Below are 24,264 nucleotides of genomic sequence, written 5' to 3' on the forward strand. Positions count from 1 at the left end.
CGGCGTGTGCATGCTGATAAATGTGCGATCATATTTTAGTATCTATATATTAATACGTGAGCCAGGTATCAGCTGAATAGCTTAATGTAAACAGCTGTAAATAATAATTATATTATTTTAAATGACTCGCATACACAATGTCAGGTTGTAGATATTAATAATTTAGATTTGAAATTATCTACTATGAAAAGAGATAAGTACTTCTTATCTCATTTTTATAAAAGACGTATAGCCAAGTTGCTATTTAACTTTTTGTTTATAAAATCAGCCAAGTATTTGGCTTCCTCGACTACTGCTTTTATTGAGCAGAATATTAGTCATATTTTGAACGAATTGGAATATGTTCCAAATATTTCTTTAAATTAGATAATAAGACAATGGAGGAAATCTCTTGCAGAAATAAATTACCTTTAAATAGTCAAAATCCTACCAATTTAATAGATTCAAATATAGTAAGTGAAAATAATTGTAATTTAATTAATCTGGTGCATCAGAATTTACAAGGTATGGTAGGTAAAGAACTTGAAATTGAGTTATTTTTGAAGGAATTTAACATTGATATTATGTGTATATCTGAACATTGGTTTAGATCACATGAACTCATTTTCAACTTCAATGATCACCAGATAGCAAGTTCGTTCAGTAGAGAAAATGCCATTATAGGCGGCTCTTTAATTTTAATCAGAAACAATTTTAAATTTAAGGAACGTAAGGATATTGTGAGTCTCTCTACTGAACGAATAATAGAAGTGGCCTGCATAGAGCTGAACCATCTAATAATTGTAAGCGTGGGAGAGCCATGCTTCGGCACGAATGGGCTGGCTCGACCGGAGAAATACCACGTTCTCACAGAAAACCGGCGTGAAACAGCGCTTGCGCTGTGTTTCGCCGAGTGAGTGAGTTTACCGGAGGCCCAATCCTCCACCCTAATTCCTTCCCTACCCTCCCCTATTCCCTTCCCTTCCCATCCCTACTCTCCCCTATTACCCTATTCCCTCTTAAAAGGCCGGCAACGCACCTGCAGCGTTTCTGACGCTGCGAGTGTCCATGGGCGACGGAAGTTGCTTTCCATCAGGTGACCCGTTTGCTCGTTTGCCCCCTTATTTAATAAAAAAAATGTATTTTTTCCTTTCACCTCGTTTCTATCGCGAAGAAAGTATCATAACACGTGCCTTTACTAATCATGTTATTCTTTGTAAACTTCATCTTCCATCTCCGGAACGCGCAACTAGAATGACTAAAGTTATGTTAACGTTGGTGAAATTTTGTTTAACTAGTCTATAGTTTCAAGTTAGATAACATTTGACTATAATATCACAAAGTCATCTCGTAGTTAAACGAAATTGTATTGACACCTCCGAAATATAATCAAACAAGGATTACACTAAAGTCTAAACACACAGTTCGGGAATGTTTGTCTATACACGTTGATTATCGACGTGTGTTCGGCGCGTTATGGAAGATTATTTCATTACCGCTTAACTCTAATGTAAAGAGCTCAAAGCGATGGCGCGCTGCGATAGAAATTATTAATGATTTCATGAAATTTGTTACATGTTTATGTTTATAATGAGAGTATAGAAATACGAGGGGATGTTGGCACGTGGAGGGCATTGTTGTGAGATTAGATGACGCTTTCTATTTTGGTCACGTGCAAATTGATAATTAAACGACATTGTCAGGAAAGTGACAGTACGGTATATTATACGAGTACACAATACACATGTTTCTTTTATCATATAAGATTTAAAATTAAATTTTCGTAAAAAACAAATAGCGTAATATTTTCCTATTATTTTCAAAATATAAAGGGTCCATTGCAATATTTTTATTTAATTTAAATTTTTTTGCACATTCGTCATCACTGCAGTAGACACTTCAAATGGAAGGTCATATGCTACATAAAATATATAGAAAAATATATAGAACTTAGAGTTTAGACAATGCTAGATACATTCTGTTATGCCAGATCTCGTGGATATTCTAAGAATAGACGAAGTTAGAATAAGATGAACGACCTAAACGAAATATAAATTGAGGTGATTCGCATTAATCTTTTCATTTATATTGGTGACATTTCTGTACGAGATAATAAATGGATAAACAAGACTAATCATAATCATAAAACTTGTACCTTCAAAACGAGATAAGAGTAAACAAAAACAGAAAATCAATCATGAAATGAGCGAATCCGAATCCCGTTGATCAAAACAATACTTACTCATACAAAGGATATCATGTCTAATTGTATTTATTCTGTCTGGCTGTCTGTCACAATGTAATCTACCCGTTAATTAATGTGACGACATGAAAGTATGTCCGATATCTGCTTGCTAACAATATTCCGAGATTGAACCAGACATATCGTTTTCGTATTTGTCATCATGAAAAGCATTGTGATTTTGTCATTCTTCTTTTGGTACACGAGTTTTCACTCATTAATGTTCCAATGTACTGACAATTCGGAATATTACGTGGACCCTATGCGTCATGCCTTGTCTTTTATAAATTCCAGATATGAGAGAAATAACATAATATCTACCTAGGGTCACTTAAACATAGGCTTTAGCGTCTTTTCTTTCATAGATACGAGGAGCGAGAGAAAAAACATAATATTACCCAGGGTTAACTTTTTTTTATGAAATAAAGGGGCAAACGAGCAAGCGGGTCACCTGATGGAAAGCAACTTCCGTCGCCCATGGACACTCGCAGCATCAGAAGAGTTGCAAGTGCGTTGCCGGGAATAGGGGAGGGTAGGGAAAGGAATAGGGTAGGGGATTGGGCCTCCGGTAAACTCACTCACTCGGCGAAACACAGCACAAACGCTGTTTCACGCCGGCTTTCTGTGAGAACGTGGTATTTCTCCGGTTGAGCCGGCCCATTCATGCCGAAGCATGGCTCTCCCACGTATACTTTAATTTAGACTGGTGCAAATGGTCTTTACGTTATTTTTCAATAAGCGTAATTAGTGTTAAAATAAAGACTTTATTTCAGATGTTCCTATACTGACCCTCAAAATGGGATCTAATTTGAATTCGAACCACATAAAAGAAGGCGATGACGTTTACTTCGAGTGCAGCGTCCAGGCCAACCCTGCTGCAACTAAACTGACATGGTATAAAGGGGTAAGTGCATAAAAATAATATGATTAAATACATCTGAATATAAAACTTTATTATTGATTTTTGTTTTGAACAATATTTAAAAGATCAAAGTGCAAGAATATATCTGCATTTTCAAAATTTTTGTTGATTTTATGATGTAGTTAATTTTTATTAGTGTATTTATATGCAGATGTAGTGATCAGGGTCAGTTCGGATATACGGTAAGTCCAGATAATTTAAGCTAACCTTAATTCAGCGAGTAATTAGTGAGCGCCTATCTTATATCTCTAAACGGACGGACGGACGGACGGACAGACGGACAGACAGCTTGTATTCTTGTATTTTATAAGCCTGACATAATTTTATAATCATAATATATACCTTACTTTTTCTTCGAAGTAAAAGAATCTACTTTCAAAATATATAAATATATTAATATTATCATCTTTTGTGATATGATAACCGTATATTATATTAAGAAAATAAAATAAAGCTGTCGTCATACGATACTGATAGTTACAAGATAACAAAAACCCTCCGGGTATAAAATTTATCGCTCGCTATGTCCATTCTGTAGAGTAGTTGAAACTTACCGTCACGTTTGGGACCAAGGGACCTATCGAGATGTTTTGTTCATCATATTTATCACATATCATCATCACCAGCAATTTTATTTTGAAACTAAACATACAAGGATCTGATGGCACGTGGATGATATTGTCATGAGGCGCGAAGCCGGCTCTATCACTCAAAAATAAAAATTAATAATATTTTATTTCTTTTTTACTACATCCATCCATACTTAATATTATAAATTCGAATGTTTATCTGTCTGTTACCTCTTCACGCCCAAACCGCTAAACCGATTTTGCGGAAATTTGGTGTGGAGATACTTGAGTCCCGGGAAAGGACTTAGGATACTTTTTGTCACGGAAAAAGTACAGTTTCCGTGCGATAAACGAATTTTTGCGCAACGGAGATTCGGGCGTCATCTAGTACAAAATATTACATGCATAATATTCATAAGACGTCGTGTGAGAAATTCTGTCAAGCGCACTTTATGCCGGTGTTAGATCAAATTGTGTACGTGCCAAAATAGCCTTTTAGGGTTATATGTACCATCGAGGAAGTTGATTCTTATGCAATTGATAGACCAACGTTATTTGGTCGAATATGTCAATTCAATGTAAATTGTAATCTGTCAGCAAGGTTTGACGTTACGCAACCAAACTTACTTAGGTCCCCGATATGCATAGGAATCAACTTCTCTGATAGTACAATGCAAATATATACTTGAAAGAAAATTCTTATTATAATCAAAAACATTAAAGTTATTTAAAAATAATCTCGTGAAAGATTACGTACACAAGTTTACTTTTATTCTCTCAGCGCCGTAAAAAGTAAAGGCCTCCCCATATTGGCACGACGCCATCGCCTAGATCGCGATAAGATGGTTCCCACAATCTCCACACCGCGATAATAAAGATGTGATTCCCTGACGCTTAGCCTCACTGGATCGTGTCAATGTAGGGGGGCTTAAGGTGGATAAACTGACACGAGAAAAAAGACACGTTACCTTTTTGTCGTATTTCTATGGCCTCTGTTTTTCAGAAATAATAATTACCTACCTCTGTATTGTTTTCGAGGTAAACAATATTTTTATATACAGCATTGTTGCTCTTTGTTTAATAAATAAAAACGGGTTATCTAATGGAAAGCAAATACCGTCGCCCATGGACACTCGCAACAATAGAAGAGCTGCAGGTGCGTTACCGGCCTTTTAAGAGGGAACAAGCTCTCTTATTGAAGGTTTGCAGGTTATTATAATATAGTTTATGTCATAAAGAGAAAAACGTAAAAAATATTTACGAAAAGTTTTGGGTTAAGGCGTGGTTGCTTTAACTAGAAATAAGAAATGACCGATTAATTATAATATTTAAGTAAATCAATGTTAAAATTATGTGCCACCAGAAGTTAATTATAACGAAGCTCGTTTAAGATATAAAGTTGTCCTAGCTTCACGTTTTAACTTCAACTTGAGAAGCGTATAATTTATATTAACTCGATGTAAAATGTCTTATCCAACACTCGTTAGAGAACTATTAATAATTTTCACTAAAATGTGCTAAAATGTGTCTGTATTTTTAACAGACTCTAGCAAAAAAAAAACACTTCATCGCTCTATAGCTATAATAGATTTAAATAATAACCTACTCCTTTTGGAAGTCGGTTAAAATGAATCCAAATATCCTTTGGTAACGGTTAATTTTGCACAGTTATAGTTTATATGGTGAAGGAGTGCATCGAGCTAATATTATTTTGAAATTATGCTTTTATCATACATTTTTTAACAAATAAAACATTACACACACTACAATATGCACACTTAAGAAGATGACAGATTTTTGATTGACAAGCCTATACATACGAATTATACTTTTTTATTCATGGTCGAAGTCTGTTGACAAGAAGTTGACAAATTGAAAATGGATTATAGTTTTTTTATTGAATCTGAGATACTATTAGACAATGCTTACACGATCAGTCTGAGATCAGCTGAGTCCCAGAGACAAAAGTTGAAAAAAATATGATAAAGTCAATATTCTTTTACAAAATATAGGTAGTAGTCCTAATACCGTTGAAACTAAGGTCGAATTTCGACCATTGGACGAACTCTATTTATATAATATTATGTCGAGCGTCAAGTTAAGGCCCAGTAGTTCCTAAAATAAGCAGGTCGATGTCTGTCAGTACGAATATCGATGTTAAGGACATTAAAATAACATTTATATCAGCGCGCCTTGTACAGTGGCGGTTACGCGCTCGCCGCGTGCCTTGATAATAGAAAATAGGAGTAAAAGCCTTTTGTTTTTAGTGTTACACAAATCAAATACCTATATCAAATCGTTTACGTTAGGTTACGACACATATACTACATTTTTTGTTTTTTCTAAAAAGTGTGTAATTTAGCCAATTTAGCCATAAAGTGATTTAATTATGAAAAACAGTGTTATAACCATAAACCTATATATTATGTCTATGGTTATAACAGTCATCTTTGAGATTTTTTTCTATCGAGCAGAATTTTATACCTTTGCGTAAAAGAAATTTTCTCAATTTTAAAACGGTACTTATTTTATACTTAAATAATGACATTTCCTTTACGAAAAACGTGTTTTAAAAAACCATTTTACGTAGTTGCAACAACCACAGCGCCTTAATGTGACCGTGTTGTAAATAGTTTTACGCTGTGCTGTCTATAATCGTAATAGTGAATAATATTAAACATAACGTAGGCTACTTTGAAAATATCGATATCAACTTTAAAAAAAATACTCGAACTTTCCTAGGAAGGAATAGCTTTCCTCGCGACTTCGTACGCGCAAAGTAAAATCCTGCAGGAATCGTGCATACAGGAATGGTGTATTTAGCGATTTTTATCGCAGGTAAACTGAAAATTTTATCAAAATCGCTCCAGCTGTTCTTACACGATATCGTGATAAAGAGAATTAAGGATAAATTTTAACTCTTTTTTCTCTTTAACTCAACAAAAAGAAAAAGCAAGTAACAAGTACTACTTATTTTTTCTTCTGACACGATATAGGGATTGTATTCTCCCGGTGCGATATACCCCCTTTGTTCCGCAGTCGAAGGAGATACACCAGAACTCGAGTGCCGGTGTGTTGATCAGCGATCTGACCCTAGTTCTCCGCAACGTGACTAGAAAGGCTGCAGGGGATTACAGCTGCCTCGCACAGAATAGCGAAGGTGCCGCATCCTCTAATGCACTTACGCTGCAAGTTCGGTGTATGTATACGTTGATTGAAACTGTTATTTATTGTAAATACTGCTTAATACTATAAGCTAGGTACGGCAGATAAAATTGTTTATTTGGCATTCACTTAAGCGCATCCAAATTTCTGAAAATGACCATGAGAAGTGGATTTACAGCACATGGTTGTTTTCTTTTACGGCCAAGTATACTTTACATTAATTTTTGGATGTATATATTTTTTAATTAATAAGAATCGAAATGGTGGACCACAGACAAGAAAAGTTCATTGCTCGTGCCCGATATGACTACATCTCGATTTCATAACAATAATTCGTTTTTTAATGTTATGCTTATGGGACAAACATTGTGCTATCTTGTGCTATTAGTTAAGTTGTTTACATAGGCAGATGGCGGACTTGTTAATTTGGTCGTTTTATGTCAAAGTCAACCGTCAGATCACGATCACGGCGTGTTCACGAATCACGGCTCATTAAATTGACCTAATCCGGCCGAATGACGTAGGTCCGATATCTAGCCTATGAATCAATTTCTTTGATGGTACAAACCAATGATATTCTATGTTACTAACGTAACTAGATTGGAAGTTTACGGTAGCAACGCGTTGCCACTTCGAAGATGCCTGCAGGCATATCTCACATACATAATGACATAACGAATATATGACTTGACATTGTCTTTTGAACAAAAAAGTGGTTACGCATTTCTGAGAATCTTTTGTAAGACATTGCTACTCTAGTATTTTAGAAACTCATTGGTACAAACTCTAACCGCCATACTCAGAGACATTTAATGAGGATTTAGCTTCAATGTAATGAAGAGTTTGACAGATAATGTATGAGGCATATGTCAAAATTATGAATTAATTACATTTAAGTAATTAATGTTCCACTCTGAGTGCGCCAGTTAGCTTTTTATGTTTATTACAATTTGCATAAAAAGTAAAACCCGAAATGTACGAAACGCAAAGAAAACCTTTTCGGCAGCCTTCATTCTAAATTTTCGCTCTTCACTGTAAATTGTGACAGAAAGCACAGCATTGCCCGTCTCCTACGATTCCAACGAAAATGTATCTCGCATTGGCATATTTGCTTTCATTACTTCTTTTTCGTCTCACTGTAATGCATTTTAAAACATCTCTTTAAATAAAGTTTTACAGTACGGCTTAAGACTAAAAGATTTGCCAGGACTTAATCTTAGCGCTTAAGCTCATAAAAACTAGGACTTAGGAAATTGCGCTGACATCCCGTGAAATGCACTGGAAAAATATTTTACGCTGGCTACCGCCGGGCACACTTAATCAATAAATTACTTTCAAGTAGCATGGCATCCCTGAGAGTTTTTAATCAGCCTTTTATGACACTTCCTGATAATTGGTCGTTCGCATGATTCCATCGTGTTACGTAATGAAATTTAGTCTGCACCTGCCTGCAGTGCCAAGCGTCGAATATTGTTTTGGCGGATTTTCATCTTTTCAATTTTAAATTGATTATCTTCAGATATAGCTTTTACGGTCTTTTTAACGATCTACTGGTAACAAAACAATGAATATTTTTAGTCATTTCCTATATTTTGTGTCTTTCGCTCGAATCGAAAATAAAGCTTGCGAAAACATCCCACAATAGGTTGTGAAACAGGTCCTTATTCTAGAAATGGTCGATGTAATAAGGGCAAAATATCATTCCACGTTGACGACGTCGTAACGTCGACATGTGGACAGGCCCTAAGGCATTTGTGTATTAATAATTAACCCATATTTTTTATGACTTATGAATGCAGTTTTGTTCTAAATGATCATGCATTCATAACTCAAAACGTATTTTTTTGTGGTCCAAATATGAAGAAGTAAACAAGGAAGTATCATAAAAACAGGCTCTGATTAATATAATAAGTAGTTACCACGTCATGAATCAAGAAAAGTTATTACACATTTAACTGCATGCATTACCGTGATAGCCTACATTGGGTTAATGGACGTAAGGTGCAACGCCTGGCTCTAACTAATAGTGCAAGTTAGAGAAGTCTTATTATAAATGGCCGTACGTATTTAAGCCACAATTTTTTTGAAATTGTTTCTTTTTATGTATAGTGTACGTTTAGTAAAATTATTACAGGCTGTCTAAAACTGCGTAAAGGGTTATTCTATTCTACATTATAATTTATTCAAATTGTAAAATAAACTGCTTGTTTTCTTTTTGTACCAAACAGGCACAGTGAATGCACAACATATTTTGATAAAAATTAAGAAGGCCGTTGAAAATAATTACGGCCGTTTTTATGGATGCATATTAGGATGAAGTCGAGGGCAATAACTAATAAGAAACTAAAGTTAAATCAAAGATTTAAATAATTTATTTTTGCAGATGTGCCCCAATGCAGGTCGGAAGAAGATGCTCAAGTACACGGCGCGATGAAGGATAGTACGTTAGAATTTACATGTGACATCGACTCAAACCCCGAGCCATCGAGCTTCGAATGGATTTTGAATCGATCCGGCGAAGACATTGTTTTGCCACCCAGGTAATGTATTTTGTCTGGTATCTTAATGAAGGATTATCTGATATTATTGTCACAAGGTTACTGGAATTTCCAGTTTAGTTCTTACCTAACCTAACTTACAGGATTCCCAACTTATTACCCAACGAGCTTTTGCCCGTGGCTTCGCTCGCGTTAAGAAGTAATATTATATACAAACTTTCCTCCCGTATTTTAACCCCTTGGAGGTGGAATTGACCAAAATCCTTTCTTAGCGGATGCCTACGTCATAATAATATCTACCTGCATGCCAAATTTCAGCCCGATCGGTCCAGTGGTTTGGGCTGTGCGTTGATAGACCATGTTAGTCAGTCACCTTTGAGTTTTATATAATACTAGCTGTTACCCGCGACTTCGTCCGCGTCAACATAATGTTAAATACATAGGTAAAAAATAAAAAAGTAAAAAAATGTCCTCTTCCTTTTTGGAAATCGGTTAAAACGTAGCCTAAGTTACTCCTTATTACATCAGCTATCTGCCAATAAAAGTCCCGTCAAAATCGGTCCAGCCATTTCGGAGATTATCCGGAACAAACAGACAGACAAAAATTCTAAAAATTGTTATTTTGGTGTAAGTACCGTATAAATATTCATAATTATACATGTAGTAAAAACCGGTTATTTTAATATTACAAATAGACACTCCAATTTTATTTATATGTATAGATATAGATAGATAGATAGATAATAAGTTGAGAACACTGTACCTACATAATTTTAAATTTTGTTTCCAAAAGTAACAGTCTTATCTCTTCGTATCAACAATTTTCCTAAATACTTTCGGTTTCAGCTTCGCGGGTCAGTTTACATGATTCCATCTTATTTAAAGCTGGTTTAATAAATCCTTCGTATTTATACTATTACTTGTATCTGACGGCTTCCATTTATTTTGTCATAACAATAATATTATGCCGTGATCATGCATGGTACATGATACATGTGGCTGTGAGGGTGAATTAATGAGGGCACGCTCGACTGATGCCGCTGTAATTTTTGTAAGTGCAAATATATCCCTCAAAAGTATACTGTTTCAAGCCCTCATTCGAGTACCTTTTGTTTATTCATCAGTATCAGCTCTAATCAATAGAAGCTATAAGGCTGCGTTTCCATCAGAGATGTGTTGCGAGGAATGTATTTTTGAGAACCAATAGAATCGCTTTATTGACGTGACCTCGCTCGGCGTAGCGATTTTCTTGGATCTTAAAAACACATTCCTCTTCATCTCTGGTGGAAACGCAGCCTAGTAGGTGTTAATCCTATTTTATGGGGGTCATAGAATTTTAATTGAACATACTAGTCCGTGGGCGATTCCACTATCGCGGGTGTAACAATGTGACGTCCTACAGGCAAAATGAAGCATGAATGAATAAAATATCCCTTGAATGAAGGGATACATTTTAACTAGTTTAACAATGATTTATAATTAATGAAAACCTTCATCAAGTGTATGAAGGGCCACAAAACAGGTTTGAAGTGCTATCGCGGGTGCAACCAATTTGACCCTCCATTAAGATGTAATGAGTTCATATTATGTGAATATGAATAACAGCGACAATAATATGTATAGATTTAATAAAATAGATATCAGATTCATGTATCAATAATTCTAATTTTCATACGAAAAAGCAACACAAAAACAAATATCAGCGGGAAGACTTTAAATTACCAACATTTTATATACGTCCCGTCTTCCGTAGGTGTATCGATAAGATCCGTGCAAAAGGAGGATTCACCAATATACTTACAAACTTCGAGCTCGGATACATTAATATGATTAAATTTATCGAAATGTTCCTGAGTTCCAAACAAATTGGCGCAAACTTGGCTGCTCTATTTGGATCTTGTAAAGTTGTTTTTATTTTTAGCTCATTCGAGACGTCAGGTCACAAGTCGGTGCTGAAGTTTACTCCGTCTGAGGATAGAGATTTCGGCGAACTATCTTGTTATGCCTCGAACTCTGTGGGCAAACAAGAAACACCGTGCGTTTATAAACTTGTGGCGGCAGGTAAATAATTTACTCTTTTCTATCTTTGTTGAGGATATTTGTGTTGTACACAAATGAAAAAACCATTACATTTCATGAAAAGGATAAGATGTTCAAAAGTACCAAATGTGGTGTGACACAAAGCTTCGCATTTAATATTTAAGCTTAGGCCAAATCTACGCGACCAGGCAACTGCAAAGCGAAGCGTCAAGTTGTCAAATGTGTGTTTTGTTATACAAAAAATGCATTTGACAACTTGACGCTCCGCTTCGCAGTCGCCTGGTCGCGTAGGTTTGTCAAATGTGTGTTTTGTTATACAAAAAACACATTTGACAACTTGACGCTCCGCTTCGCAGTCGCCTGGTCGCATAGGTTTGGCCTAAGCTTTAAGCGATGAGATAAGATATGGTTTTTTGATAAAATTTTGATTTCGAACTTGACATTGATATTCTTAGCGTAGACATTAGGCATCTAGGCTAAGTGATCAGCTAATAAAGTAAAAAAATGGTTTTGTATGTCGTGACTCGTGTCAACAAGTCGCATGTCGTCTAAACTTTATCATCTCGACAAGAAAATACTAAATGTTTCTTTTCACATATTTATAATATTATATTTATCATCCTAATAAAATGAAGTAGATCCTAATATTATAGTTATGTTGCTTGAGTTTGATTCGGTTACAACATTTAATAAACGTGCGCAAACTTAGTACCGACCAGATAAATCTGACCCTAGAGGAAGTCGTATTCACATGCGTACACAAGACTGCAAGTGCAACCATGTCAATAGCGTGTCAGTAGGTAGTAGGTACTGTCAGTGGAATGCCATGCCAAATTGTTACGATGTGACCCTAATCCGAACAAACGCCTGCCAAACTTACGGGGCTTTGTCACGCAGACCATCATGAAATGTTGTATTGGATATACCTCAAGGCGTAACACTTCAAAGGCGCAAATATATTGGACAATTTATACGCTCGATGTTACATGTTGATGTATACAGTTTTGATTGGATTTTTTTTATGAAATAAGGAGGCAAACGAGCAAACGGGTCACCTGATGGAAAGCAACTTCCGTCGCCCATGGACACTCGCAGCATCAGAAGAGCTGCAGGTGCGTTGCCGGCCTTTTAAGAGGGAATAGGGTAATAGGGGAAGGTAGGGATGGAAAGGGAACGTAATAAGGGAGGGTAGGGAAGGGAATAGGGTAGGGGATTGGGCCTCCGGTAAACTCACTCACTCGGCGAAACACAGCGCTAGCGCTGTTTCACGCCGGTTTTCTGTGAGGACGTGGTATTTCTCCGGTCGAACCGACCCATTCGTGCCGAAGCATGGCTCTCCCGCGTAATTTACGCGGGCGAAGCCGCGCGGAACCTCTCGTCTTTAATAACTTTGTACATAGTTTGTGCAAAGTAACATAAAATTTAAACGTTTATTTTACACATATTCGTAAAAATTTACAAAATGTGTTAAACAATAGTTTCAATTTCATAACATGTGTAAATTTTCCGAATTTAAAATGCGAATATTTAATCGCTCGTGTAAAATGATTCGGACATTTTTAACCGAACAACTTTTGGTTGATATTTGCTCTACGCGATTCTATTTATGTTGTAGAATTTATGATAAAATATCGTTTATTAAAGTATGATTTTTATACCTTTTGTTGATAGGCTCGCCGTCTTCATTAAGAAATTGTACGGTGAACCAAAGTGATGAGGGTTTAGTAGTAGACTGCCTCGAGGGCTACGACGGAGGCCTCCCTCAAAGGTTCCTCATGGAAGTTATTGAATTACCCTCAATGATTGTAAGTATAATTGAGTAAGATGATGCCTGATATCAAATTTTCTTTAATGATAAATTGTATGGAGGTTCAGACATCAAAATATAATAGTAGAAGGACAAATTATTGTAGAGTTAAAATAAATTTAAGTAAGTAAATAAGCTACTTGTAATTGCATTTTGTTAGCATTTATATTTACTTAAAGAGATTTTTTTGACTCAGCTTACATCCTTACTTTTTATATATATAATTTAAAATAACCTAAGGAGGTTATTTTAAATTATTTTAACGTAAATAATAATTTAGACCGCAGCGCGATATACTGTTTGCATGAGATCTCACGCAATTGAAGTCTCTCAAATCCATGCAAAAGAAATGCATCTGCACGTCGCGTTGCGGTCTGCGTTGACCCTAAGATGTTCCACTTTGTTTGTAGGTTCGAGCTAACATCTCCTCTAACTCTACCCCAAGTTTCGCACTTCAAGCTCTCGATGCTGGCTTCAGCTATTTGCTCAACATATACGCGGCCAACGCTAAAGGGCGGAGTGAAGAAACAACCCTCTCTACAGCTGCTATTAGACCACCAGATAAATATACAGGCGAGTTGATATACTTTCATTAAAAATATAATATAATAATAATATCTATGGACGCTTCACACCACATCGGCTTGAGCTACCAACATCCCACCAACTGAGCCACAGATGTCGTCACCACAATTATATAGTTTACGTACAAGAAAGATGTTTGATAGAAGTATATTATAAATCTTGTAATACAAAATATACAACATCTCTCCTTATTTTACTGTTGATGCCTTCTGTGTAATCTCTATTATTATTAAATCTATTTATGAGGCTCACAAGACTGTTTAAATTGTAGCCAAAATATGAGGACTATATGGCCCTAGGTAGCCCTCAGGTCTGTCAAGTCAAATATCGGGCATAAGACAGATATATCGTGACATGTGGAAGCTATTTCGTGACGTATAACAGCTGTTTAACACGACAATTGACATAGTACTACTACTTAGCGCCATACAACACTCATTAGAACAAATATCATAAAAAGTAAAAAACTAAAACCCAACTACGACAAAAAACGACGCTGAAAAAGTATAAAACAAGATTTTCAGAATACTGAACTGAACAAAGTTGCTAATGTAGTTGCAAGTAAATGGACACAGTAGACTCTACCAAGATGCCTTCGTTGTAAATTGACAATAATGTCATACAATACTAAAGTAGGCTTAAGTATGCAATATTCACTATGTAGAGATAAATTTTCATGTTTGGAAAACCGCAGTCACACGTTGTCAAAGTGCTACGGTAGGTAAGTATACGTATATGTAACATGTGACTACGCCTTTCCATACATGAAAATTTATCTCCACATAGTCAATACCTATTGCGTACTTCAGAGTTCAGAATAGTATTGTGATAATGTCATGCAAAAACAGCTTATGTATGTCTGAGTCACATGACATTTAGGGTATTTATAACTTCACAAAGTAGCCTTTATTCACCTCATTCCTTCTATATTTTCTTCTAACAGGCAAAAACCTACAATACAGGCGAGTTAAAATTAATTTCCACGAGGTGTTTCCTTAATGTTTTCCCAAGGAATTTCGAGGTAAAATTAAGTTGTAAACACTTTGAAAAGCAGATAATAAACAGACGCCCGTTCTTGTAATTTCAATTACAAGTTGGTGATAATTCGTAATTTTTAATTGGTGCTTACAACATCACTGGGGAGTTATGATCACTTTTGTTTCGATTATGGAATTAGAGATTTCTGTTTACTTTCAAATAAGCATTAATTGAAAAATGATTTGCTATAATAGTAAATTATTCCATGGCGATTTGGAATCGCTACATTGTTTTTTCCCTATTTCGTATTTCTTTGCGAATAAATTGTAGACATTATACTCTGAATAAGCTATACTAGATAGACACATGTGTTCAAAGGTTTGATGGTTTAGATTCACGATATCGATTTAGATTTCGTCCACTATCAATTGACGCTCTAAAGAGAACTGAACATATGTTTAGTGGGAGTTGTGTGAAAGCCCGAGCAGCTTAGCTCTTTATCGTGCTGAAACCAGAAATCCCCAACCATTTTATCTACGTCGTCATAGGTTTTTAATCATGATGAACCTTTTTTTGAACATATTGAAAGTAGAAATGCAGCCTTACCCCGAAACTGATACGATTTTGACTTACGAGTCAAATTAGGTTCAAATCGACCCGAAGCACGATCGTGCGCTTGTATAGGTGTCAGGAGTGGGGATAACCGTTGAGATCGAATTCGTTTCAAATTGAGCCACATCAAGATTTTGCGCTAGTACCTATACAGTATTATGGATGTGGCGGTAGTCGGTACGCGGTACCCACAATTAGCCTAACATTCCTGCATCGCGCTATCGAAGTTTTATAAGTGCGTCGGTATATATACGACAGCTGAAATCAATCACGAGGGCTGACCGAGCATAATACCTCGCTCGGTCGGAACATCTTCCTTTGTGGCCGCCACTATATTCTCACATGTATATTATGTCTGAAGTAGCAAAACCTGTTGAGATCGAGCTAATTCGATTCTGATGTTATCGGGAGTACGGCAGCAGTTAATTTCTCTAGTCGGAGCTGATATTATGTAAGTACACATTCGTAGTATTTGGAGATATTCAATATTTTCTGGAAACGTTCGGGCTACTTCTGTATTAAACGCATACAGAATATCGTCAAATTGGGCATGGAAACGTTTGAGAGGTCCGAATCGCCGATTCGTACAACTCATAAGTGCAGCCATGTGGAAGTTATTTAATAGATACTCGTTACTAAAAGAATGTTTAGGGTTCTTTTAGCCTTGATATAATATTATTTATAAAGTTATATTTTTACTTGGTATCGAGCGCTAAGTTATTATTTGATCCCTATTATATACAAAAGACCTTAATATTATATAACCAATAACTGCTACAAAAAAGAAAGATAGTAATAATTATTATTCATGCGCTCATCAATTTATTATTACTAACGTTACTTGTCACTTACTAAATTACATAAAATTATTTAATAGCTTGGAGCTTATCAGATAACTTTTTTAATTAAATATAAAAGTTGTCACATTTCAGTAAATTACCACCCAACAACTTTTGACTGATCGTTAAAAACTCGTAATTAGTAATAACATCAAGTTCGAGTAAGACCTCAGTAAGACTGTATGGGCCCAATTAAAAACGTTGACATTTTACGATAATAAAGGCCTGTTTCACCACTTCCTGATAAGTGCCGGATAGGCTATCCACCACTTAACGTGACAGAGTTGGATGCATCATCAGCTGCTTTAGCATACCGTCAGTAGACAAACGAAAGAATCTAAATTATTTTGACAGTTTTACCGGAAAAACATTGGAGAAAATGTTTCTTCCGCTTTTGAAAATCTATATGTCAAGCATGACGACCATTTTTATCCGCTTTTGACATTTACTTTCTTGATTCTTTTTTTTATTATGGCACTTCGGCTATAAAACCATGGTCAGTGTCGAGTAAATAGCGGCAAATTAAAAAAATCGATGCATAGCAACCCTGTCTATAGCCGGCATTATAATTTTGATCTACGAACTACGGATAATAAAGTTCCTTAGTTTTTATTATTCGTATTTCGTAGATCAAAACTATAATTCCGGCTATAGACAGGGTTACTACACGTCCGCCTTTTCAAGTCTCGCTAGCCAGAGTGTAGCTTCTTTGACATCTGAAAATATTAGAGTCTGTGGTACGATTACCGTTGCTATGTTGGTTGCTATGGAAAGAGTTTCTTGTCTTTGTCCAGTCAAACCCGAGTCGATGGGTAACGAAATGCTCGGGAAAAAGATATACATGGGAAAGAAACTGCCATTACTTTCTTTCGAAGAATCGACTGGGCAACGCCGTGCTAGCTATGCATGACAGTATGGAGCATCTGTTAAATAAGTTGTGTATAGCCTATCTGGCACCTTATAAGGAAGTGGTGAATCAGTGGTGAAAGCAGCCATTAATCACATAAACGTCAAAACAAGCAATGTCAATAAGATTGTTACCGTAATGCGAGCACGAAATCGCGAAATACAAATAAACAAACTTAGTTATTTGCTACGGCATTTCATTATACGAATGTTCCCGGTCTCGTACAAATACAGTAGGTACAACACAAACCGAAACTCGTTATGAATTAGGTTGGTCATATTACGGAGTAATTGAGTCTGTTATAATACGCCTTTGTTTTAGTTGTGTCAATTATTGTTTGTCTTGGCTCAGTTCGAGTATTATGCAGGGCGCGTGCGTGATACCCGTGCTAGGGCGGCAGATTGTATTTTTAATTTAAGAAAACATCGTCGAATCTGTGCTCATATTATGAGAAACTAACATACAAACCTGAAGTAAGGACCCTGAGCCATGTAAGGCCACTCTAACAGGAAAACGGGCTTGTTATTCGTTTATTAACTAAATAAATTAAGAAAACAAATTATCAAGTGATGCTCTGTTTTATAAGGTATTATATTATAAATCTCTTTTTAACCTAGCTTCAATAGCCATTTTTTTTTATGAAATAAGGGGGCAAACGAGCTAACGGGTCACCTGATGGAAAGCAACTTCCGTCGCCCATGGACACTCGCAGCATCAGAAGAGCTGCAGGTGCGTTGCCGGCCTTTTAAGAGGGAATAGGGTAATAGGGGAAGGTAGGGATGCAAAGGGAACGGAATAAGGGAGGGTAGGGAAGGGAATAGGGTAGGGGATTGGGCCTCCGGTAAACTCACTCACTCGGCGAAACACAGCGCAAGCGCTGTTTCACGCCGGTTTTCTGTGAGGACGTGGTATTTCTCCAGTCGAGCCGGCCCATTCGTGCCGAAGCATGGCTCTCCCACGTCTAAACTTAAGTTTTGTTAAGCTCTTCCAAATGGCCTTGCAAGGAACACAGCTCCAAACAAGGCCAATATTATAATACATCAGTCGTTTAGCTTGAAAATAGAGTTACAAGTATTTATTTATTTGCTATTACTAAAATGACATTATAATTTCTTTCAATTAAGATGCTCAATATATTATTTATATCATTTAAAAAAAACTATAACGAATATTGCTTGAACATCATCTTTTAACTAAGAGTATATTAATGGAAATTATTCAAAATTGTAGTAATGAGTATCACATTGACACCTTATAACTAATTGACAATGCTTTTTATAATGCAATCAAATTTTTTTTAATCTTAAATGGCCTTCTTATGGGCCCGTTCTCAATAAGGCCAAAATGTTCAATATGCGTGTATAAGTTTAATAATCTTAATAAGTAAAGATGTTATAAAAAACAACATTATTTTAATTCTTACGGTAGGTACGCATTTATAACTAAAAATAACTGTTTATATGTTAATGATTTTTAGATGTTCCTTGTAAAGTTCATGTTCCCTAGCAAGGCCAACTATCAAATCTTTGGTTGGGTCTTATAAGGAACCACCGCCTTCCTAGGAACATTACCAATATTTTAACTTAAATCGAGGCATAAGTAGATTTTCTTTTATAAGTACTGTACATATATCCCTATACGACAATGCCCTGTAATTAAATTTGAGATAGATATAGGTTATGTAACTAAAAAATGAAGTTTTTCAGGGTGCGGAAATTACAATTGTAGCCTCGACAACCAAAGTCTACAAACAGTGAGATCTCACTGCCACAATTGCGGCGCGATCGACTCGCCGCCGCGATTGTGGCCTTAAGTTTGATGGATCTAAGTGTGTAGTAGAAAGAATATGTCTTACCATGACGATAACTACGACTTTTTAGCAGTTGGCCTTCAAAGGAACATGGCCTTAAATGGCTCAGGGTCCTTATATTTTTGACTGAGTCCTTATAGCAAATTAGAAAAATATAAAAAAGAATAAGTAAGGCCGCCTATTTACCAAGTATGTTCCTAACCTTGTGTTGTTATTGTTTTGTAATATTACTTAAAATGTGCAAATAAATAATTTGAAAATAATACTTATATGAAAAAGTAAGGAAATTGTAACAATTTTCTTAGGTTTCGGTTTGAAGGGGTAATGAATGTTTTTGCTATATACAATGGAAACAAGTTTTACTTTCGCTAAAAATAGTCGCGGCTAAAGGTTTTCTGTTTCGAAGGAGGTTAATAGTGATTGAGGTTGAGTGCTCCGGAATTACTTTTAAGTTTAATATTAAAAGCATTCGCGCATTTCCTTAATTGTATTTCAAGCGACGCAGACTATTTCTTAAATACTTTAAAACCAAACGAATTCAGCACGTTTTCTCTTTTGTTTCGCAAAATAATTGCAGCACAGCAAAATACCTAAGATTTTTTATAGTTCGCCTTGCGTAGTAATGTTTTTGCGTTACTTAAAAAAAGTTGGCTATGCAAAATTTGTCGTAGTAAAAAGTATTTTCTAAGGTGCAAAGATGGGTCCAAAATTTAAATGTGAAAGTATAAAATGTTCTGACTGGCTCTGGCTGGATATCTGGCTTTAGACCATAAAATTATTTATGACTACAGTAGCAGTGGAAAGAGATACGGCCTCAGTTACCTCCTCTTCAGTGTCGCTCTGTTCGCATACCGATATACTTTATTCGTGTGCATTGCAATGTTTCACAAACTGACGAATAAAAATACCAGTGCTCGCTGATTTTAATTATTAAGCAGTTTTGTCATATTATTTTGAGCATTTTATGTATGAACTTGAGCCTCTACAATATTAGAGGTATTGTCCTTTGTTAGTTATTTTAATCTAAAATGGGGTTGTTCGTACCTTCGCTAATTTTTAACCGACTTCAAAAAAAGAAGGTTATCAATAATTAGACGCGTATGTATGTAATATTTGCAGAACTGCCCAGTTTTCGTATATGTTCTATATCATCGGTCTATATCAGCGTCTGAATAAATGTGCCGAATTTCAAAAGTGTATGTATGTATATGTACATACATATTATACAGTGTATAATATGTATGTATTATACAGTGTATAATATGTATGTATGTTTTTATGTTTGTATTCGCATATCTCCGGAACTGCAAGTCCGATTTTAGTAATTCTTTTTTTGTTGTACTAGGTATGGTTCTACTTAGGGAATACTGCAAGTTTCATGAAAATTGGTTCAGTAGTTTTTTCTTTCAATATATTTATTCATAAAAAATCTACATATTATTGTTACATTTTAAATCTCACCAAACTAATTGTTTGACGACGAGATGCGCTCATCAATAAAGTTATATATGCTAAAATACATAATGAACTATACGTAAACAAAATTATCTTCTAATCTAAAGAACTTAAAAGTTACAAAACAAGAAAATAAGAAAAATATAAAAATGTAAGAATAGTATGAAAATATAAAAATAGTATGTTTTAACTAATATTCTTACACTAAATTATACTTCTTATAACAAACTTAATATTAAGTAATTAATACAGTCTTCAACTTCTTCTTAATTAATGGTGGTGACAACTTTTCTTCAATTCTTAACACATCTAAATTATTAAATATTTTAGGAACTATGTATTTATTCGTCCTCTCCCCATAATAGTTATATATTTTTGGTTATTTTGGTCTTTGCTCTCTAACTCGTCTAGTGTTGTATTTATTTTCTACTGTTTCCTTATATTCGTTATCATAATAATACTGTAATCCTATTAGGTACTCTGTATTTTTGTCTATCGGTAAAATCTTACAAACTTTAAATAACTTCTCATATTCTATACTACACTCATATTTATCTTTTTTGGTAACTAGATATTTCAAAAGTCTTATTTGTAATTTTTTAATACTGTTTAAGTATGTTACGAATATTCACCCAAAGTCTCTATGTTTAGTATTCTTTTTAACTGATAAAATTTACCGAGTACAGATCTTAATCTATTGCATACGTCAGTTACGTGAAGTGCCCAATTAAAATGTTTATCAATTTTAAGACCTAGATACTTAAAATTATCCACGTAACAGATCGCAGCACAGTTGCAGCCCGATTTGTTTACATGCAAACATTCATATGAATGTCCTATTATTTTTATTTCACTATCACTAGCTTTCCGATTATGAGGGGAGTGTAGATGCATACATTTAGTTTTCTTTAGGCTTAGGATGATTCCATTGTCGTGTGCCCATTTAGTTATATTTTCTAAATCTTCCTGTATATGTTCTCTAGCCTTTGAAATATTTTTCGAGGCATATACCACACACATGTCATCCGCATACATAAATCCCATACACCTCCTTATCATATTCACCACTCCATTCACATGCATGGTGTACCCGACGGGGCCGTACACGGACCCGGTGGGCACACCTTGCTTACGTCTACTGTTTACACGTTTATTTTGAAGTCGGTTTTATCTTTTTAATAGATTACTAGCTATTTGACCGAGCTTTGCTCGGTATTCGATAAAACACGAATAAAATGACATTTTCTAAAAATGATTCCTAGCTAGATCGATTTATCGCCCCCGAAACCCCCTATATACTTAATATTCATGAAAATCGTTGGAGCCGATTCCGAGATTCCAATTATATATATACAAGAATTGCTCGTTTAAAGATATAAGATAATTATTCTGTAACTTTATTTATTTGCATGATTTACGTTATTGTATCAAACATTTCACTTTACTGCTTCAACTTCTACCTCGAGTAAAAGGCTATTTAATAAAGCCTCAGATTACCATAACAATTCTTTTACAAGGAATTTAAGGATTTGATTTTGCTTAATCACGGCACTCTATCAAATGACCCACTCAACATAAGTATACTAATTATATTTTTATCTGATTCAAAGGAGATCTCTTGCGGAAATTATGACAAGGGTCCACCATTAAATACAAAAACAATGTCTAATTAAACACTTCTCGGTCATAATTTATTCTGAATGCAAAACACAAATTTCCCCTGAGTCATCGCCGTCATCATCAAGGATTCTTGGTATTTTGCTGACTCAGCATTAGCCATTCTCAACTTACATTTTGGCACGTTTATTTTTTACCGAATTTTCAACTGGAGCTAAAAATACTGAAGGTTTTATTTACTAATAGAACGGTTCATCTACCCCAGTTGTTTTGTCTATTTAATTAAATAGGAAAATGCGTTTTATTTTAGGAATTTGTGAAGAGGTAAGGCCTCTTTAATGCTGTGCTTTGATCCATTTAGGTTTGAATATACGTCGTATTTTGAGCGCCAGAATAACGGGTAAACACAGGTCTACCTACAATTTTGAAGCCTATCGGTACCGTTTTCATAGTTATGTTATTTCGAAATACGATTTCAGGTTGTTCTCGGTATGCGATTTATTTATCTAATACGTACGTACGTATGAAAACCCCTTTATAATCGAAATCGGAAATTTTGATATCTGTACGGATTATTTTTCATTTTATGCTGTAACATTACCAGATCTTCTCGCCCAAGCCGCTGAACTAGATTTGCTGAAATTTGGTATGAGCTCCGGAAGCTTTGAGTTCCGGAAAATGACAAAGGATGCTTTGCATCCGTAAAAAATGTACGGTTCCAGCGCGATAAACAAATTTTGACTCATATTTTTTTAAGTAGTAAATATTATTGTGAAATTGCAGGCTTACCAAAACAACAATAGAAACGGGAAAAATTGGACATACTGACAGATTTTAGTGACGAAATGGCGGATTCCCTTTATCAATCTCTCACTTTATCTATTCTTCCGTATGACTAGGGTGTACTCGGGGAATCGAGACAGTAGCAGTCATTGACTCCCTGTCAAAAAACTTGTCATAATTTTCTATATAAAACCGCGATTGACAATGAAGTGTCAGATGTTCCTAGTCAGGGCGATATCGTATTTTGCATACTCGATGTGAACTGAATATGAAGCATAATCACTTCGAAGTCATAAAAAGTTGGGGATTATCATTCTAAGAGTTACCAAGAGAGTTTCCGATGAGTCTGTGATAATCTGTGTCTTTATAAGAGATCAATTTTATTCTTAAATATTCTAAATACAGTGCGAGCATTTTTCATTTAGCGCCTAGACTAAAAAGGTCAATGACCGCTACCGCCTCGTTTCGCCGAGTACATTATAGAAAGAAATTGTTTCTATGGTGACCATGCTAAGCCTGCTGATCTATCTTGTAAATCGACAGGTATAGTTGGGCCGTTCTCTCTGTCTCCGATGATAGCGTCTCTCCTGGCGACCATCGCGCTGCTCAGCGCATCAGTCTGCGCGATCATCGCGGCGGTGTACCGACGACACTTCGCCAGGAACAACCGGAAACAACCGCCTTCTACGTAAGTAAAATCCAAATCCAAACTAATATTATATTTAATGTGTAGAAAAGTCGGTTCTTTCATGCCAAAAATAAGCATTTTTGTGTCAATCAAATATCGTACAGAACTATATATTAATTATTATTATATCATTGTTTCATACAAAATCAAAAAACTGTATTTTTCGAATATTTACAAAAAACTTTTTGTTCACAATATTTCGTTACTCCGGGCGCTTGAATACAGGATACAAATAATAAAACCTGTCGATTTGTAAGCCGAGTACGTACAGAACGCCTGGCTACAATAATTTTATACCAATATGAAACGTTTACAACGCGAAATTACGAATAAACATAAATGAAACGATTTTGAAGAATTTTTGGCGTGAAAGGATTCTTGGTATTGTTGTGTATTGGATATATTAAATTTATGGTATCGGCATTCTTCGTAGGAAATCTATTGATTGGGTATTCAGCTGGATTACTCAGACCTCTCTATCTGAAATGTATTTATCGTACTTTTACCAAGAACATGTGCAGAAACAAATAATAATATACAATACGGTCAAATTAACTTGGAATGCAATAACATGCACGCTCCGTAATGACGTCATCAAACCGTGCGTCTAGTTAATGTGACCGTGTTATAACCAAGGAAATAATTCTAAAATAATAGTAATATTTTATAACCACTGATATTTTTTTAATAAGTATAGAATAATACTCCATACACTTCGGACAAAACGTTTATGGAGATTATATTTTTAATTACATGTGTGTGATCTAT

General features: G+C 35.3%; 1 protein-coding gene and 1 long non-coding RNA gene across 2 annotated transcripts in view; one reads left to right on the forward strand and one right to left on the reverse strand.

Annotated features, from left to right (window-relative positions):
• The window catches only part of LOC121726460 (hemicentin-1-like), a 115,227-nt gene that overhangs the window by 73,724 nt on the left and 17,239 nt on the right, over nt 1–24,264 (forward strand). Inside the window, exons 8-14 of the mRNA XM_042113845.1 lie at nt 2,995–3,125; nt 6,752–6,911; nt 9,261–9,417; nt 11,297–11,436; nt 13,087–13,220; nt 13,633–13,795; nt 23,352–23,496. Coding sequence (XP_041969779.1) covers nt 2,995–3,125; nt 6,752–6,911; nt 9,261–9,417; nt 11,297–11,436; nt 13,087–13,220; nt 13,633–13,795; nt 23,352–23,496 — 1,030 coding nt within the window. The remainder of the gene's footprint in view (nt 1–2,994; nt 3,126–6,751; nt 6,912–9,260; nt 9,418–11,296; nt 11,437–13,086; nt 13,221–13,632; nt 13,796–23,351; nt 23,497–24,264) is intronic.
• LOC121726461 lies at nt 7,368–24,128 on the reverse strand. Its single transcript, XR_006035536.1, has 3 exons — nt 24,053–24,128; nt 7,598–7,603; nt 7,368–7,379 (listed from the first exon to the last, which is right to left on the reverse strand). It is a non-coding gene; the product is annotated as an uncharacterized LOC121726461 (long non-coding RNA).

This window comes from Aricia agestis, chromosome 4 (genome assembly GCF_905147365.1).
Source record: "Aricia agestis chromosome 4, ilAriAges1.1, whole genome shotgun sequence".
NCBI classification, from domain to species: Eukaryota; Metazoa; Arthropoda; class Insecta; order Lepidoptera; family Lycaenidae; genus Aricia; species Aricia agestis.